Source organism: Artibeus jamaicensis, unplaced genomic scaffold (genome assembly GCF_021234435.1).
Source record: "Artibeus jamaicensis isolate MK-2021 breed Jamaican fruit bat unplaced genomic scaffold, CSHL_Jam_final contig_851, whole genome shotgun sequence".
Classification (NCBI taxonomy): domain Eukaryota; kingdom Metazoa; phylum Chordata; class Mammalia; order Chiroptera; family Phyllostomidae; genus Artibeus; species Artibeus jamaicensis.
This window is the reverse complement of record NW_026521986.1, coordinates 2993822-3010153: the sequence shown is the minus strand read 5'-3', so window position 1 is coordinate 3010153 and position 16332 is coordinate 2993822. Positions and strand designations below refer to the sequence as shown.

Below are 16332 nucleotides of genomic sequence, written 5' to 3'. Positions count from 1 at the left end.
GGCTTCTATTTTTATTTTCCTACAATTTGATCTTCAGTCTTTTCCCAGCACTGGACTTGTGCCTTCCTCCCTCTTTCTTATGATTTCTTTTCTTGTACTCAATTTTGTACTCATAATCTTGTGTCCTTTACTTTAAAGAGTATTCCCCTCCAAATTGTGTAAACTTCAAGCTCTACGAAATCTGGATTGTTTTCTGGTCTTGTGTTTTTGAGCTAGTAATGTCAGCTGCTAGTTTTCTCATCTGGAAGGCTACAATTACCATATCCGCTCCTTTAACCTTGTAGGGTGCTTGTGAGGAAGTGAAATGGTGCAGGTGAAAGCGCTTTATTATTAGCTGCAAAGAGCCATAAAAATGTAAATATAAAGTAGGATCACTGCTTCCTCCTCAAAGAAATGGGATCTTTCATTTCCTCCAAGGGTTATCTTTTCAGTGATCATCATACTTTACATTTTGACTTGTAAGATGGGCTGTGATCTATTCGGAGAGCTTCTCAGAGATGAGGAGCAGCCCCAAGCAGAGTAAGAAGCCTTAGGAAAGAATGATGGTCCAGCACAAGCTCATCCATTACCACTGTTGGGACACACACATTGGGTCGTCTCTGCCAGGGGTGGTGAGCAGAGCTGCTTCTGGTACTAAGGACAGCATTTAGCATTTAAATTCAATAATATGCCAAATATGTAGGTGACATCTATTAAAAAACAATCTTAAGCCCTGGCTGGTGAGGCTCAGTGGATTGAGCGCCAGACTTCGAAGCAAAGGGTCACTGGTTCCATTCCCAGTCAGGACACATGCCTGGGTTACAGGCCAGGTTCCCCAGTGCAGGGAGTGCAAAAGGCAACCATGCATTGATGTTTCTTTCCCTCTCTTCCTCCCTCCCTTCCCCTCTGTTTAAAAATAAATAAAATCTTTTAAAAAATCTTAAGGTGAGTTGTACAGCTTATTTCTTTGCTGTAATATTTAAGGGAAATTCTAGTCACTGAACACTTATTATATGTGAGAGTCTGTGCCAGGTGTTTTATATACATTATCCCAAACTCTCACAATATCCCCAGATATTATCAACCCTATTTTCTAGAAGTAAAAACTAAGTCTCTTTTTATGGCAGCCTCACCACTGGGCAAAATATTAGGGCTCTGCCCCTCCCCCAGATACGCAGAATACACTCTCAACAAGCTTGTCTAGGTATAGGAGTGAATCTGAAATTCATGCCCAGAGATTTTTTTTAATTGTTGTTCAAGTACAGGTTTCTGCCTTTTACCCCTATCCCAACCCAGAGATTTTATTAAAACACAGATTGCAGCCCTGCCTGGTGTAGCTCAGTGTATTGAGCATGGGCTGCAAACCGAGCGGGGTAGCAGGTTCGTTTCCCAGGCAGGGCACATGCCTGGGTTGTGGGCCAGGTGCAAGAGGCATCCACACATTGATGTTTCTCTCCCTCTGTTTCTCCTTCTTTTCCCTATCTCTAAAAGTGAATAAATAAATTCTTTTAAAAAACACAGACTGCTGGGCCCTACATCCCAAGAATCCTAATTCAGTACTTCTGGGGTAGGACCTGATATTTTGCAGTTCTAACAAGTCCTCAAGAGATGCTGCTAGCTGAGGAACCCCTTTGAGAACCACCTTATTCCAATTCACCTTCACCTATCACCACTAATTTAACTCTGCTAAAATATGCTAAAGTAATCACATCCTGATCCTGGAGTTGGAACCTTAGTGATTGGACAATTTCCAGGTTGTCCATATTTACATTGTCATAGTATGTAATTTAATCAAAATATTTGATTAATTTATCAAGGCCAAGATGTCATCGATTGTGAGACACACCTGAAATTAAAAAAAAAAAACCCAAACCTAAAAAACCTAAAGTTCAAAAAGTTGAGAGATTGCCTATATTCACAGTGATTAGGTATTTTGATCCCATCCTCTCGGGTACTAGTCCATTGCTACATGCTGCTTACAATAGTTTTCCTCTTCCTATTGGCTTGTCAGTTGTAAACTGACGAATCCGAAAATAATTTTGTAGGTCAGATGTCTAGTATGAACATATGCACAGGCTTTTAGTCGAAATAAAAACTTTACCATGAATTTATGGAAAGTCAGGAGTATACCCAATGCAATAAAATATGCTTTAAATGGACAACTCTTTAATTGGAATTTTACATACCTGAAAACACTTGAAATACATAATAAACCAGTTTACCACCAACCAGGCTGTTCATATATTAAATTAAAGTGCACCACCTGGGAAAATAGGAGACATCTGCAATAGTGTCAACAATAAAATTTTTTTAAATGCACAGCGGGAACTTAGATATTTTATTTTGTGCCAGAAAATTCAAAAGTAATTAATCTCTTCGGTCAGAAAGACAAATAGTAAAATCAACATTCTTCAGTTGCAAAGTGACAGCACGAGGTTAAAATGACTCTCCAAGAGGCATTTTATATATGTATATATTCAGAATATATATATATATATATAAAGTCAGAACTCAAAATTACACACAGCTCATTTGCTTCTGTCCATTAAATTTTTAAATCGAAATGAGTTTAGTAGCAAGTAGATTTTCATGGGGGCTTCTGTAATTTAACACCCTTATTTCCCCACCAGGTAGGTCTGAGCGTGGGGATGGGTTTCCAATCCACTGTCTTAAAATTGGACACCTTATCTGAGTTTGTGATGTTTTTGTCTTTACTTTTTAATTTGTAGGTCAAGACTAAAGTGGGGGAGCAGGGAGGAGAAAGAAAAGAGCTGCCTCGGAACGGAAAACCTCCATCATCCTGTAACAGACCAAAATACTAGGAATTATATTTTATTGGGTTCAGAGGACATAAGTAGAATATTTTCAAAACACAAGTGGTAACCCTTTTCTTACTGTTTAGGAAAATCGTGTGTAAGAGGATAATTTTCCTGTTACGAATCCAAACCCATACGATGTTTAAAAAATCATATGCCCCATGGGAGAATCATCCCAAACAACCTGACAAGTAGGTAAAAGCGGGGTAAACCCGAGCTGGGAGGATTTAAGTAAACGTTGGGTCCAGCCTACACCAGTCATCTTTGTGGTTCAAATAAGCTTAGAGCTAACAGCACTACACCCACTAATTTGGAACAGACAGGCTTCAAGGAAGATCCATTAATTCATTCAGTTTAAAAATATTTGAGCACTGCTCGGGCTGGTGTGGCTCAGTAGACTGAGGGCCTACCACAGTCGCCGGTTACTGGTCACAGTCACCGGTTCGAGTCCCAGTCGGGGCACATCCCTGGGTTGTGGGCCAGGTCCACAATAGGGGGTGCAAGAAAGGCAACCACACATTGATGTTTCCCTTCTCCCTTCCTAAAAATAAATAAATAAAATCTGTAAAAAATATTTGAGCACCTAATAATTAAGTCTATACTCTGGGGCTCTGGGACTATAAAGATCTGGTCCTTTCTCTGGTCCTGGTCCTTAAGGAGCTTACGCTCTAGCGGGGGCAGTCGAAGGTCAAATAAGTGTATCACCACCTTTAAAACAGACGTTTAGGGGGCCAGCAAACTACGCACGACGCCTTGGAGGTGGGGTAGGCTTGATGGATGGACAGGTTAGCGTCCAGGAAGGGAGCCTCGTTCGGGGCAGGGGGACCAGCCAGGCGAGCGGGAACCTGACCGGGGACACGGAGGCGTGGAACTGCTTGCTCTGCTCTGAAACCGCTCTCGCCCGCCTTTGTCTCTGCGCAAGGAAGGGAAAAGGGAGCCAACCCAGTGGGGTCCCTCACAGTAGGGTAGTTCGTAAAGAAGTTTGGGAATGTACATCCTAGCAAATAGGGCTGCAAAACAGGATCTAGCCCGAGGAGCTGCGAAAGAGCTGGAACGGGAACCGCCAAGTTTCCAAACGGAGGGGGTGTCGGTGTCGGCGGGGACCTGCCAGTGTTTAATTGTGCGGTCACCGGCATGCGGTCCATGCGGTCCTCCGGGCGCCTCGTCTCTGCTTCTCGCCCCGACGGCTGACCCCGCGGATCTGCCGGCCGCGCCAAGTCCTCTCGAGTTCGTACAGCCCGCAAATCCGTCTCCCCGAGTCCGGAGCCTACCTGCTCTTCTGTCCCACGCCTCGCCCCGCGCCTCCGAGCGCCAGCGGTGACAACCGTTCTCCCACCCGGCCCAGCCGCGGGGCTCTCTCCCGCACGCCTCCCGCAGGCCCCGCGCAGGCCCCGCGCCGCACCCTCGCGCGGGAGGCTCTCGAACCCCGCGCCGCCCAAGGCTCCAGGGCGAGCGCTCCTCTGCTGCCTCCGGAGCGCTCCTTTGTCTGCTTCTCTCTCGGACCTGGATTTTTATTTAATTTCTCCCCCGCCTCCCAGTTTTGAGAGGTTTCTCTCCTGGAGCTACTTGAGCCTGGCAGTCTGACCGGAGTGGCCCGAGGCCTACACGTCTGGGGTCCCCAGGGCGCTGGACGGAAAAGGTGGCGCGTGTTAAACTGTCATTCACAAAGTGACGATCCCCCACTCCGGAGGAAAGACGGGCCTTCCCGCGTACGGGGGTCCACGCTCCTATCCCGGGGGGAAAAGTTCGGGTCCGACCTCCCAGCTCAGGCCGCCGCCTCCAAGGCGCCCGCGCGCGCCGCCCCGGCGCCTTCTGCCCGCAGGCCTCCAGGGGCCGCTCCAGGCGCGCGGCGGAGGAACCCGCCGGGGCGCCCGGGCCAACCGCGGACAATGACCCCTTCTCCCCTCGCCGCCTCCCCCCCACCCCTCGACACCGCCTCCCGCGCAGCCCCCAGGCAAACCTATTAGCCATTCAGGCCGACAAAAACCCCGCGGCCCCGCGCATTGTCCCGCGGAGCGCCCGGCCTCTGTCATTAGCCCTGATTACGCTGAGCCGCCTGACAGCCCCGCCGGCCGCCGGGCAAACCCCCCACTCGCCGCCGCCCCCCGGCCCCGCCTCACAATGGGAGCGGAAATCGTCCGCGCACCCCGGCTGAATAGAGCGAAAAGCTGTTTCTCTTTTTCTCCTGCTCCATTCACGTTGTCTTTAGATACAATATATTTTTTTTCCTTTTTGTTAAAATTAGAGAGAACGAGGTCAAGGAAGATTTTGCTTGAGCTCTTTGACTGTCATTTGTTTAATGTAAACAAAGAGCAAGTCCTCCCCCATCCCCGGCCTCTCATCCCTCCCCTCCCAGGTTTTTATAAACAAACTGGTGACAGAAAAGGCGGCGGCCACGGAGCGAGCGCGGTGGGTCCTTAAGCGGAGGAGAGAGGAGCTGCGGCCTTCGGTCGAACTGGCGGGTGGTTGAAATATTTACAACCAGTAAAGGAGCCTGAGCTAGGGCTGGGGGTGAAATTCTCACATTGGCCAGGTCTGTTGAGATATAAAAACGCAGCTTCTTTCCACTTTGCTGGAGTAACTGCTTTTGGGAGAAATTGTTACGGGAAAATAATGTCAAGAAACAAAGGAGAGCCATCTTATGGAGATTTCTCCAAATTCAGAAAACTTCCACATGGCTGCTACCTGGAATTAAAAACAAAAACATTTCTAGAGTAGGATAACACTGATACGGAATCAAATCTTAGAAAATGAAACTTTTACAATACTTGCCCATGGGAAGATTTGGACCACCTTCCAACACCTGATCATCAAGGACTGATTTGATTATTCACAAAAGCGGTTAGGTGCCACCGGGTTTCAGATAAACATTTTTTAAGTCTCTTAAATAATAGGCCACTCTTAAGAGTCTAAAGTGAAATTAAATAAATCTTTGGACTGGTGAAACAGAATAGATGCTTTATAATGTGACCCTTAGGCAGCATGTTACTTTAAGTAAATTGGATGTATTTTAAAGGAAGATAGACTTTAAAGGCTTTCACCAAAGTAGGAAGAACAATCTCCATCACTGTTTGACTTTTTGTTCTGGACAATTAAGTGTTATTTAGAAATTATTTGTAAAAAGAAAACTTCATTCATAGCAGTATTTACCCCCCTCCCGCCCACTGCACCCCCTGCCTTTTTTGAGAATGCAGAATGGACATTTCCTTTTGCTTTTAGGCGTTATTTGAGTTGGTGAGTGGGGTGGGATTTTAGAATCTCAAATTCCTTTACATCAGTCCACTGATTAGTCCCTTTCCTTCCCTCTTGCATCTGGAAGCAATAGCTTAAGAGATGAAATTTTCCCACTATCTTTTTCAAATGCTGCTTCTGGACAGCTCCATAATTAGGATGGGGTGAGGCCAGGGAACAAGACAGGAAATCTCTTGATTTTTTTCACAAAGTGCAACACTCTTGGCAGATTCAGGACTGGGGGGGAAGCAAGAGAGGCACCTTGAGTGCAAAGTTTAAGGAGCACTCACTCACTCCCAGGTGACTTGCACTTGCTTGACTTAGGAGTGAATGCCTCCTTGAATTTTAGGTGCCTCCTTTGCCTCTTCAGAGACCTGGCCCTGCCCCTGGGCATTCTAGAAACTACCGGGGAATCTAGGAAACAAAATATTTGAGTCTCTAGGAAGCTATACTTTCCTAGCGTTTCAGGACTCAGAGTAAGGCATTTACCTGCCTTTTGGAAGAACACCAGCTTGACTACAGAGACTTCCCTACTCCTTCCACCTACAGCTCTTGGGCAAGAGAGTTTTGATTGTCAACAGTTATCTGGATAAGGGTTGCCGTATACAATGATAATGATTTATAAAGCCCCAATGAGGCCAAATCTGTTTAAGCAAATTAGAAGCCAAAATTCAACCTTTATTTATGTCCTCGGCTTCTCCATATACCTTGCCATGTGACTGCTTTTTGTCTTCCATGACTTCACTTATTTTTGTTTGGTTTGCACATTGGCACTTCTATCCAAACAGGTTAGCAGACTTCTGAACCAAAGAGCATCTGCTAAGGACAGAAAGGCAAATTGAAAAGTGCCTAATGGGGATGGGAGCTTGAGGAGGGAAGTTTAACACAAGTTATTTAAAGATCAATGTCAAATTTTACAATATGCAGTCCTTTTCACTGGAAAAAAAGCTTAGAAACTCTCTGGATTGCATTTACTTTTTTAGTGCAAGAACTGTTTTGTTTTTGTTTTTGGTGTACTCTGTGCTGGCCATGCCTGCACACTTTGGGAGGACAAATTAAATACTAAGAATATTTGATATTCTTAATTGAAGCCATTATAGGATGATGAAGCTCTGAATGATTTGTTTCATATTTAATACAGAAATCAGATTTTGTAAGTGTTAGTCATTTCTCTACAGCTTTCTAGCTTGTCTCAATATGTGGCATGATTACATTCTTGCCCCCCACCTCAGTGTATTTCTTTTGTTGAAAATAATGCATTTGATTAAAACCTACTTTCTGCAGTAAGAAGATGCTAGTCCAGTTACTACCACCACTCCTATCTTCCTTTGTCTAATTTTAATGAGTTCAGTTCTAAATGTAGTAGATGCTCACGCCAGCATGACCATGGGGACCTCCTGCTTTTGCACGGGAGGAGGCTTCAGAGGAGATGGACAGCCTTGCTCATTGTAGAGACTGTCAGAATAGCCTCACATTTTTATAAAACAGGACTTACTATTAAGCCCTAGGACTTGGCTTTCTAAATTGTTCTCAAAAGCCTTTAACACTTAAACGTGCATGTCAGGTGGATAAGCCGTAGGTACCTCTGCTGAGGATGTGAGGAATTGCCTTATAGGGGATGCTCGTGTTGCCAATTTCTAGGTTTAAATATAGCACACGCATACACACTCATACATACATGTGTACATACAGACAGACAGACACAATTTGACTTGGGAGGTGGTTATAGACTCACCATAAAATATACCAGAAGGAAAAAGGTACCGTTTGTACTAGAGTCCTTGTCTTCCTGGTGAAGAAAAGGATTTTTTTTTGGGGGGGTAGGCATCTAAGAGTAGCTCCCTTAAGTAGGAAAGGTTGCTCACCAGGATTTTATTGTTTGGCTTCTTCACACAGAACCCCTCGGCTCCACCCTGTGCCTTTAGAAAACAGCAAGTTCCCAAGATACAGAGAAACCTACTATACCAGTCTCTTAAATAAGTAAACAGCATATATATGTTTTGTTTTAAAAACTTCAAAGTAAAAGTTACATATATAATAGCGTCCTTTTGACATGAAATACCCACGGAAGATTCAGGGCAGGCGCTCAGCGTGTAGTTCAGGTTCCAGAGGCATCTCTGCAGCAAGATCCTTGGGAAGAAGCAAAGCAAGGAGAACGTGGCGCTGGGTCGAGCCTCACCGTGGGCCGCTGTGACAGTGGCCGGAGGGGCCAGTGGGGCCGGCGGACAAGGCAACCGAACTCTCGGGCGGCCCCTCATCATCGGAGTTCCTGGTGCGTCTCTCCTCCTCCCTCCCTCCTGCATTTTGTTTGTGTCGTTTTATACACGCATTCTGTTTCTCAGCCTGCTGAGGGGCAGCTTAGATGTCGCACTCGCTGTCGCTGGACGTGATGGAGATGGCCGAAGTGGCTGCCTTGCTGGATAGGCTGGCGGCCGGGCTGGCGGTGGCTCCCAGCACCTCGGTGGCGCCTTCTTCCTCGGCTCTCAGCGCCCGCCCGGAGCCCTGAGACAGGACTTGCTGCTGAAGCCTACGGGGAAGGAAAGGAGCACACGCAGCATGGTTTCCGCGGCTCCCTGGTCCGCGTCCCTCAAACCCAGCGGCTCAGCCTCAGACCAGGGCTGTCAAAGCGAGTAGGAGGAGAGACCCGCGCCCGCAGGGTCCGTAGCCGCCCCGGCGCAGCCCCACCCACCCCCAGTATCCTTTGTGGGCTGCCAGTCTCCCCAGTCTTCGGGGTGCTGGACCCACAGGTCATTCCCGGTTGTTGGCCAGCCTTGAGAGATTTACAGTGCTGTCAGGATAGATGAGGTGTGGGTGACAAGGACAAAGTAGGCTCGGGTGTGTGCGCCTTCCCAGACTGAGTGCCTCTGAAGTCTGGTCCGCCCAAAGCTAACGGCAAGGAGCGCTGCCTGGGGGTTGCAGGGAGCATTGGGGCCTGCGCGAAGAGGCTGGGTTCCTCGCCCGAGTGGCTAATTCAGATCCACGCGCTGGGGAAGGAAAAGCCATAGTGGACTAATTTTCTGTTTTGAAACTGGGTCGTCCACGCGTGGGAAGGTAACTCGGCTTCCCACTTCTTAGAAACAGAAGTTCATTGAACACTGCTTTTATAGCATCAGAGAAGGGTGCATATGGGCTTTAAACATGACATTAAACCGCCACATTGCTAATAAGCCAGGCTTCACTTAATTGTAAGAGCCTGGGCCAAGGCTGACAAGAATTAGCTTTGGGCTTTGAAGTCCCTCATTGTTTCTGGGATTTTCATTTTATTTCTTCCCCCCCTTCCAGTGCAGCCTTGATTTGGTGACTGGAACCAGCTGCTGGATCGACCCCCAGGCTCCCAGAACGAGAGGACGGGAACCAGGAGCCGGGAAAAGAACCCCTGCCCAGAATCCCAGAACGCAGGGCTTCTTCATAACTGAAAACAGACCTCGCTCCCTCCTCTGCTGAATCCGAGTCTCCAAGTTCCCTAGAAAAGGGCGCCCGCGGTGCTGTCGCCCGCCCCCTCCCGGGGGAGCACCAGGCGAGGGGGTTCTAGATACTGACCTGTTCTTTGCGGCAGCCGCCCGGTCCCTCTGTCGGCGGTTTTTGAACCAGTTGCCCACCTGCGTGGGGGTCAGTCCGGTTGCCTGGGCAAGCTCACGTTTCTTGCTGGGATTGGGGTACGGGTCCTGCAGGTACCACTCCCGCAGGAGGTGCCGCGTGCGCTCCTTGAAGCAGTGCGTCTTCTGTTCTCCGTCCCAAATGGTGCGCGGCAGTGGGAACTTCTTCCTCACGCGGTACTTGTCCACCGGCCCCAGGGGCCGTCCACGCAGCTTCTCGGCTTCCTGGTAGTGCGCCTCGAGCCACAGCGCCTGCAGCTTGGCATGGGACTCCTTGGTGAACTTGTGGTTTTCCAGGATGTGGTAGAGCTCCCGGTAGTTGCCACCGTGAAAGGCCACGATGGCTCGCGCTCGAAGTACCGACTCGTTTTTGTTGAGGGCCTCGCAGGCCGCAGGGGCCACGGGCAGTGACCAGAGGAAGCGACCCAGGCGCTCCACGTCGCCGCTCTCCTCCAGAGTCTCGCATACCCCCGCCACTTGCTGGGGGCTGAAATTCAGGATGGGCAGCTGGAACATCGAGGTAGCAACGGCGGCGGCGGGAGCGCTGAGCGGGGAACAGGACACGCAGCAGACGCCCACGGGCCCAGCCCGCTGCGCCAGGCTCTCCTCGGTGAACCAGTTCGGCGCAGCCCGAGACACTGCTGGGGGGACGCTGGCAGTGCAACTGTGGGGAGCCAGCGAGCGAGAGGGATTGGAGGAGATGCCGGCTCCGCAGCTCAGGTTCGGCTCGGCCGGCTTAGGGCACGCAGGCGGGCGAGCCGGCATCTCTACTGGGGTGGGAGGATTGGCCGCGCGGGCGCCATGGAGACCCCCTGTCAGTCACTGCCCGGCTCTGCCAATCAAGATTGCAACCAGGGCGTCTGGGCCATTTCAGCACCTCCCCGCTCTCGACAGCGCCCGCCGTTTCCCGGGGACTTTTCCGCAGTATTTTACAGAACCTGGAGGAGGAAAAGACATGCGAGAGTCTGGGCGAAAAAGAGAGGCGACAGCAGCATCGTTTCAACTCGCCCCTCCTCCCCGGCCTTGTCCCTCCGTTCTCCCTCCCTTCCCCTGCCCCCAAAGAGACAGTGATGCTGCAGGAATCCACTTTGGGGAGATGCTCTACCTGGGTCAAGAGGTCTCCAGAGGACACAGAGGACTGGCCAGATCGAAATCCTACAAGAATTCGTCACATGTAGTTGTAACCAAACGGCTAACAGTGTGGGGAACGCACCAGTGGGGAGGGAGGGGAAGTGGATCGCCTCATTTCTTCTCGACACCCATCCCTACACATCTTTCCTCCTTTTCCAGCTGCCAAAGAGCCCCGTGGGAATCGAATCTGAAGCAGGACGAACGGCCCGGGGATCTGTAGAAGAGGTCAGTTTGGACTCTATTCCCACCACCTGCAGACTCTTGAAATCATTGAAAATACGATCTAGGACACTCGCATGCCTTATAACACAGGTGCTGACCATGATGAAGTCAAACACTCTCAAGAAAAGAGGCATCGCCCCCCCCCAAAAGTTTATATTTTTCAGTGCCCCCCCCCCGGTTTAATCGACTTGAACAAATGTGCAGCACAGCCACATCTAGAGTGAGAAGTCATTGGTAGGTCAGGACAGCAACTTAAAAGCTTATTTCAAAGACCTTTTAAAGAATATCGATTTGCTCTTTTTCTTGCAGGCTAATTTTCTCCCCTACCCTAAGCTAGAAGACAGAACATTGAACTCTTAAACTGAAAACAGAAACTCTAACTGTGGCATTTTATCCCAAAAGTAATTCAGGAAAGAAGTAAAATAGAGAGGGGGAAGAAGGGGAGATCATAGCAAAGGTTTTTGTGTGTGGGGAGCAGGCAGAAAGTGCTTATTAAGCCACTGAGCACTCACCCCCTCCAGCAGAGAAAGGCCTTCTTGGCAGCTGTGCCTTTGGGCCACCAGACTGAACTGGCAACTTTTATTGATTCCCAATTGACATTCGCATAATACCATTTTCTGAGGCCTAGATCCAAACAAACCATGATCTCACCTGGGTCTTTGAGAGGGGGTTGTTTTACTTGAAGAAAATAATTGGGAGGGGAAAACAATCTTTGGGAGGCCCTTCCTAGAAAGGAGCCAGATAGGAGTGTTCGCCTCAAACTGGACTGGGCCGGGCTGTCTTTTCTTTAGTATCAAGCACAAGTTGTACGCGGCGTGCGCAGCTCCGGTAAGTCAGAAGGCAGATAGATAGCACAGATGGTTGGAGGTGTCAGGTCAGATCACGCCACGCCTGAGCGCAGGGCAACGCTCGTTCTGACGGGAAACCCTGATATTATATTCGCAGATCTTCACAGTTCACTCGAAAATAAAGTAGCAGAGGGGAAGAAAAGGCCCTGCAGCCATTTACATCATTTCTGTGAGATTGCCAGCCACCTCAATGGAGAGGCGTTCTTTTCTGAAAGCTCATTTTCTTGAAATGCGACAGGGAAGAGGCAAAATAAGAAGGGAGATGAGGATAATGACAAAGCACAAACCTTCCCTGGCTTGGGGTGACTTCCAGAGCCGCAGGCGGGACAACTGTTAGTGAGATCGCCACACACAAGGGGCCACACCCGGCAGTGCAGAACACTTCGCGAGTCCTGGGGGCTGGGCCGGGGCGAAGCAGCGCCTAGCGAGGGCTTCGTTCAGGCCCTTCTGGCCTGGGGGGGAAGGCCGGCCCCTGCTCCAGTTCTCTGAGGTTTCTGAATCCCCTCCTCGGCAGGTCTGCCCCTGCGCACTTGCTTCAGGCTTCCCGTCTACACGCAGAAGCCACCGCAGGAGCCCGGAGCCGGCTGCAGGGGACAGCGCCTTCCCGCTCCCTTTTGCTGCACAGGCTGGAAGCCGTGGATTCGGGGGGGTCACCGGCTTCTTACCCTTGGTATTTGTGAGCAAGTCGTGTTAATTTTCTGAGTCGAGGTGCCCTATCCAGGAAATGGGAATATTTACCCCATTTGTTGGTCACCGGTTACGCCAATAGTACAGGAGAGGGTGCCTTGGCGTCTGCGCGCCTAGGGCTCCGGGGGTGCTGGGGCCCGCGGCGAGGACGAGCTGTGCCGGAGTCCCTAGGAAAGGGCGCAGGCTTCCAGCGGCCAGTCCGAGCCCCGCCTGGCGCGGTGTCTGCGAGCCGGGCGGGCGGGCTCTCAGAAGTGTCTAGAGGCCAGGGTCTGCTGTCGGGAAACCCCATCTTCGCCCTCGCAGGAGAACTTGGTTTAATTGTGTTAACTCGAAGGAAATAAACTGCCCCGGCGCATTAGAATTGTGTATTCGTTCATCAGCTTCACTCGGAGAAAGGACAAACGGAATACGTCTGTGAGCTCCCCATCCCTGGCAATGGGGGAAACGCCCCCGAGTTCCTTAGAAATAACTTAGTGGAGAAGGCGGTGCACACCCAGCGTTTAAAGGGCACGTCTCTTGCGTTTGCCAGGCGAAAGCCGGACCTTCCGCTTGATTTTACCAAAGGATATATTTTTACCAATTTTGCGGTACTACTTGTTACCCACCTCTCCCATTCCATTTTTTTCCTCCTTTTACGCTTGACCGGGAAACCTAGAAAGTTTCCTTTCTAGGAAGGTGTAGTGGCAGCCCTTGGCATCAGGCCTATTTGGGCAATTTTGAAACTTTCTCTTCTTGGTTTGCAGCTAGTAGATTTGGGAGGCCCTGAGCAAATGCTTAATTCTCACTGGAAATCCATAGTCGTCTATTCTGCTTTCTGCGGACTCGGTTTTACTTCGTGGGGAAAATGTGGAGGGGGAGGTAGAAGACATTACGCCCCCACTCCCTCTTCCAGCAGATTCTGTGTCTAACCGTTAAGTACGGAGGCAGCAGGGCAAAATGCCCTGAGGAAGTTGTGAGCTTCTTACTAGAAATCGTCGGTGTTCAGCCTGGGGCTTTCTGCACACCTCCCTGGGCCCTTTCTGGTTTTCCTCTCTGGAGGAGAGGGACACGGGTGTAGTCTGCGGAAGGGTTTGCAGTGGAGAGCACTGCTTAGAGGGCGATACATTACCTCCAGGTCCCAGTCTCTTGTCTTGTGTTGTGTTGTCTTTTATCTGACTCTTTCTAAATCAAACACCTGGGACATAAATTATGCCTTTGTTTTTTTTTTCCTACGCCATTTCACATTGTCAGAGGTTTTAAGAATGGAGTAATTGCATGTATCTGAATTCCTGATAAAGATGTGTGTGCTGCACGCGAGAGTCAGTCACAGACTAGAAGACAAGGAAGTCCCAGCCTTTTGTTTTTTTATATGTTCATTTTGATTTTGAGGGAAGAAATCTTGATTCATTCCTGCCTCAAAGATGTATGTTGCTAGTGGGTGAGAATAATGTAAAAAAAAAAAGTCTAGAGAATTAAAATTACTGTCTTTAGAATTACTGTGTTAGAATTTCACACTCTCAAGCACTTACTAATGAATTTAGGATTCTGATTTTCAAGTGATAGTATATGCATAAATATAGGTGCCTGTATGTGTTTATGTAATTTGATGATCCAGATCTTCAGATTATGGAACTAATTCAATATCCTAGTTTTAAAGTACTAACTATCCTAATGAGCTGCCAAGGTAGATTGCTCTGCTTCATGCATTTCACCCTGTTGGTATGCACCTTGTAACAAGGACTAGAGAAGCCTCTTTATTGTGTATTTCTGAGAAGAAACACTGGGACATGTTTTCTAGATTTACTGGCACTGTAAAATTAACTGACAAAAAGTATTACAGTTAAAATCTTCATGTAATTTTAAAAGATTAGGATATTTTTGTTGTTATTCACAAATCTGTTCACCAGCTAATTTGAAAATGATGTTTATGTTAAGTGGAGAATATTTTTATAAGTTTAAGTTGGGAAAATGTGCCATTTGAAAGTAATAACTGGCACTATTGTTTTTGTAAATGTTAGGTTGACTGTGCAGCTCTGTTTTGACCTCTTGTTTGTGTTTGCTACTAGACATTTGGATGAGAATTTGTATTTAAACCAAAGAGAATATTGCAAATCATACTCCCTGTTTAAACTATGGTCTCGAATTCACTTTTCTCTCTTTTTTCTTCTTCTATGGGATAAGCCTAAATCAGCACAGTGCTAGCAACAGCACAAGATAGTTTGCTTAGGGCTATGTATCAATCAATGAGTTCTTCTGTGAAGGATTAATGCAACTAGTATGTCAAATGTATCTAGTGTGTCATTTGTAAACACTTTATTATCAGTAATGAAACATTAGTTGAATGTCTGAAAGAATGATTAATTCATAGTTCTCTGCTTGACTTTTTTTCCCCCACCAGCAGGTTATTTTTGGCCATTTTCAAATCCAAGGTTAAAGTACCTTTCTAAAATATACATAGAAACCTTAAAATTCAGTGATGTAAAAAAGTGTGAGTTTATGTCCTCTAGGATGAGCCAAACATTATCACATTAAATTGTATGTGAGTCATATTTACATATTAGTTACATGTGTTATATGTATGGTAAATGATAATTCCCCTCTAGGTAGTGTAAAATCAGATAGAGGCATTAGTCTCCAATAAATACCTTAAATTCTCTGAGTTGATCTATTTGGTTAGCAGAATCTACTTTTTAAAAGCTGAATTATAAGAAATGCATTTACATAGCATGTTACCCTTCAAAGCAGCAAATCTCAACAGAGGGCAATTTCATGCCCCCCTTCCAGGGAACATTTGACAATGTCTGAAGACATTTTTGGTCGTCAAAACTGACATCTAATAGGTGGAGGCCAGAGATGCTGCTAAATACCTTACAGTGGATCTTTCAGCCCCACAACACAATGTTAGTAGCACCACTGTTAAGACCCTGCTTCGAAAGATTCCAAATAAGCCGCAATGCACAGACATCACTAACATTTGCTAAAATTCTGTTTATTCCAGAGTTGAAGTGCTTTCAAAGGAATCAATGTTCTTTTAATTTCACCTTAAGTCTAGGCCACTCCAATAAAATTTGTTCCTAAGAACCTACTGTAATTTTGTTTCTTAAAATTTACTATAAACGATACTTATAGTGATTGAATACTTAAAAGTTTAAAAATATCTCTGGGAAAATGTTTCTATTACGTTGCAATCCATGTTTTTTTGAGTATTTGCTGAGACAGACCACAATGCTTGACGGTTATCGTTCAGGCCCTCTCCATTTTACAAGTGAATAAAATATGAAAACTGAAGAGGTTAAATGATTACTCACGTTACACAGCTAATTAGTGGCTGAGAGGTTTAAAAATGCAGATTCAAACCTGTGTCCATTACATATACCTTGCTTTCCCTAACTCAGGATGAAGGTGTAATTCCAGTTGAGATTGAGGGCAGAGGATCTGAATCACTCATGAATGTGTGTAAAGTCCTCTTCTGTTTCCTGTCGCTGTGCCTTTCAGAGTTCGGTGCACTCTGGCTTGTGGGTCTCAGATTTAAACTCCTCTGAGTCTTGTCAAGAGATGTACCCTTGCAAACTCTAAAAAGTTCTTGAATCTCAAATGTGGCTCTGAGCCTTCAGTTTTCTTTGAGGGGGTGGGAACATTGATGTCTGGGTTTACTGAAGACCTTTTTCTAAGTCATCACACTGTATATTATCAGGAAAATGGAACTGAATCCAGTCTCTTGGGGAAGGAGAGATTAGAATTGAGGTGCTATAAGGCTTGGTAAAACAACAAAAACAACAACAACAGCAACAAAACCCCTCCAAACTCTTTTGTCAGATCTTTCAAAGAGTAACAGTGATGCTC

At 47.3% G+C, this 16332-nt stretch overlaps 1 protein-coding gene across 1 annotated transcript; it reads right to left on the bottom strand.

Annotated features, from left to right (window-relative positions):
* Positions 1-7883: 7883 nt before the first annotated feature.
* Positions 7884-10558, bottom strand: SIX6 (SIX homeobox 6). The gene is made up of 2 exons (XM_037132426.2): positions 9567-10558; positions 7884-8553 (listed from the first exon to the last, which is right to left on the bottom strand). Exons 1-2 carry the CDS (start codon positions 10385-10387, stop codon positions 8385-8387), a joined length of 990 nt encoding a protein of 329 aa, XP_036988321.2. The 5' UTR covers positions 10388-10558; the 3' UTR covers positions 7884-8384.
* Between the last annotated feature and the right edge of the window lie 5774 nt (positions 10559-16332).

What these genes read in the sequence shown, in the direction of transcription:
- SIX6 (XM_037132426.2), bottom strand. Translation starts at nt 10,387, where the DNA reads ATGCCGGCTCGCCCGCCTGCGTGCCCTAAGCCGGCCGAGCCGAACCTG. An exon ending in GCGGCTGCCGCAAAGAACAG is followed by an intron (nt 8,554 to 9,566) that starts GTCAGTATCTAG and finishes CCTTCCCCGTAG; the next exon opens with GCTTCAGCAGCAAGTCCTGT.